The 2,819-nt window shown below is 41.9% G+C and overlaps 1 protein-coding gene across 1 annotated transcript; it reads left to right on the top strand.

Moving 5' to 3' along the window:
* Window positions 1-231: 231 nt before the first annotated feature.
* On the top strand, window positions 232-846 carry LOC127136881 (uncharacterized). Its single transcript, XM_051063392.1, has one exon. It carries the CDS (start codon window positions 232-234, stop codon window positions 844-846), a length of 615 nt encoding a protein of 204 aa, XP_050919349.1.
* The last annotated feature ends 1,973 nt before the right edge of the window (window positions 847-2,819 follow it).

Here is a 2,819-nt window from a genome sequence, read left to right as displayed (position 1 = left end):
ATGATAGCGCAGGTGGCACAAATGTATGAATTCCTGGGTGTACCACAACCCCAACGACACCCTCTTAGGGATTGGGTAAGAGAAAACCAGGGGGAAACCTTCGAAGAAGACCTTACTATCAACCAAACCCCACAAAATCAACCACGACTAGAGATGGTGAATTAGGAAGTAGAAGTCAGACCCTCTAGGATCAAACCACAAATACCCAGAGAAAGGGAGTCAATGGTAGTAATGGTAAATAGAAACCAAAACCCCGATAATATCATACGGCAAGTTCGACATGACGATTTGGCAGCAGATAATAATCTAGTAGCCATGGTCGAGAGGATTATGGTTCGAAATAGGGTAAACTTTGGCCTTCGAAGGCCAAATTATACATCACCTTTGTCAGAGTATATCTTACAGGCAGAAGCACCCCCTAGAACAAAAATCCCCAAATTCACTAAGTTTTCTAGGGATACTACCGAATCCACTGTCAAACACATGGCTAGGTATTTAATTGAGGCAGGAGACATGTCAAACAATGAGAACCTTAGGATAAAGTTTTTCCCAAGTTCTTTCACAAAGAATGCCTTCACATGGTTCACTACCTTGCCACAAAGTTCGATCCATACTTGGAATCAACTAGAGAGAATGTTCCATGAGCAGTTTTACATGGGACAAACGAAGATAAGTCTAAAGGAATTGGCTAGTATCAAACGAAAGTTTACTAAGCCAATTGATGACTATCTGAGTAGGTTTCGATTACTCAAAGCTATGTGTTTTATGCAAGTGCCAGAGCATGAGCTGGTCGAAATGGCCGTTGGGGGCCTTGACTATTCGAATAGGAAGAAATTAGATACCTAGTATTTGAGAGACATGGCCCAACTGGATGATAGGGTTCGACAGTTAGAACGCTTGAAGGAAGAAAAGGCTAGAGCAAATAAAAATAAAAGGGTAGCCTATATCGATTTTAGAAATGATGATGAAGGGTCATGTGTAACGGAATTTCAGACTTCGACGAAAATGAGATTGACCTTGCTGAATTGAAGCAAGGGCCACCTTACGCGTGTAAAGTTTTGGCCCATTCAAATGAGAAAAACCCTATCGAGCCAGAAAAGAATGATAAATTTCCCAAGAAAACTTATACTTTAGACGTTACAAAATGTGACGAAATTTTTGATTGGTTAGTTAAGGATAGTCAAATGATAGTACCCCCGGGTGCTAAAGTACCTCCTTTAGAACAAAGAAAGAAAATAGGGTTTTGCAAATACCATGGTTTTCTGGGTCATAAAACATCTTAATGTTTTCTTTTCAGGGATCTTGTGCAGAATGCCGTCCAAGAAGGGAGACTCAAATTTGGAGACAAAACTCGGAGCCAAATGAAGATCGACTTTGATCCTCTGCAAGTGGCTGATGCCCATTATACGGAGCCAGAGGAAGTGAACCTAGTCGAAGTCACTGATGATTTCGATATGATTGAAGTCACTGAAGACTTTGTCAATGAACCTGTTATGGCTAAGGTTTTTGAACGTCTTGATCAGGAATCTCTTAATGACTTCATTCAAAAACCTATGGGAGATGCCACCAACAAGAATGCTGATGTCTCTGATGCTGGAATCACTGAAGGTTCTAATCTGATGATAGTCACCAAGGAAACCGCTGATGGTTTTGTGCAGATAGATAAGGCCACCGAGGGCCTTCAATTACAATTCCAAAAGTTAGACATCACTGAAGATGTCGACATGGAGGTTAATATGGTCGAGATATCCCAGAAGACCTCCATGGAAGTTGACGATGAGTGTAGACAAGAAGAATATAACAAAATTGCCTTCCCTAAAGAGGACAAAACGATGTCTGACTTCCTCCGAAGGTGCCAGAAGAAGCAGTCGGAAGTCATGTTATGCTCTCAGTGCAGTGTTGTGTTCGACAAGAAGGCGACCGAAAATCTCAAGGGAGTAAGGAGGGCGAATTACCAAGGGGTCACGAAGCTTTTTAAAGTCAACCGATTATTCATACCATAAGGGATTTCGACCCAAGGAGATACCGTGATCCAAGATGGCCGATGGTGACTCTTGGTGAAGCAAAGCGAAAAGGTCCTACTACTAAACCCATTTCTTTCAAACCTAGTGCGGAAGTTTCAAATGGGAAGTGGGTAAAGCTAGTAGATGGCAAGAAACATGGTCAAGGGAGATGGCAGAGCTTCGAGGTTGAAAGAGGTTCGTCATTAGCTTACCGTAGGGAATTTCAGACCGACAAGAGAACCTTCCATGTATCTGAGAATTATAAAGGAAAAAACCTTATGACAAGGTCTCATTAGAGAAGGGGGCAGAGGAGAAGGAAAGCCCATATGGATGCTGGTGAAAAAGACAAAGTTGAGTCTAGCACCAACGTGCCTGCAAGACAAAGGGAAAACTCAAGCTTCGACAAAAGAAAATTTAATGATCCAGTAGAGGCGGCCAGAGAAAGATATAATAAAACGGTTGCTGAAGATGAGATGTTTACTGATAATTTCAACTCAGGATCTGAGGCTTCCCTAGATATCTTAGTCGGTGTGGTGTCTGTGATGCCCAGGTAATTCGACTGGATCACTGAGGTTGAAGATACTGATAGCATTACAGAAAGAGAGATAGTTACTCATAAGCCAGTATGCTACTACGTGATGAATAATGATTGCGTCGAAGATCAAAATTCCTTTTTCGAGAGACCCAACGAGGCTATGACGAATCACCTTAAGCCTTTCTTCATTATTGGAAAGTTCGAAGATGTCCCCATTAGTAAAATCTTGGTGGACTGTGGCGCGACTGTGAATTTGATTCCTCATCACATGTAGAGGAAAT

This window comes from Lathyrus oleraceus, chromosome 4, assembly GCF_024323335.1.
Source record: "Lathyrus oleraceus cultivar Zhongwan6 chromosome 4, CAAS_Psat_ZW6_1.0, whole genome shotgun sequence".
NCBI classification, from domain to species: domain Eukaryota; kingdom Viridiplantae; phylum Streptophyta; class Magnoliopsida; order Fabales; family Fabaceae; genus Lathyrus; species Lathyrus oleraceus.
Note: the sequence above shows the minus strand (reverse complement) of the source record. Positions and strands in the feature narration are given on the sequence as shown.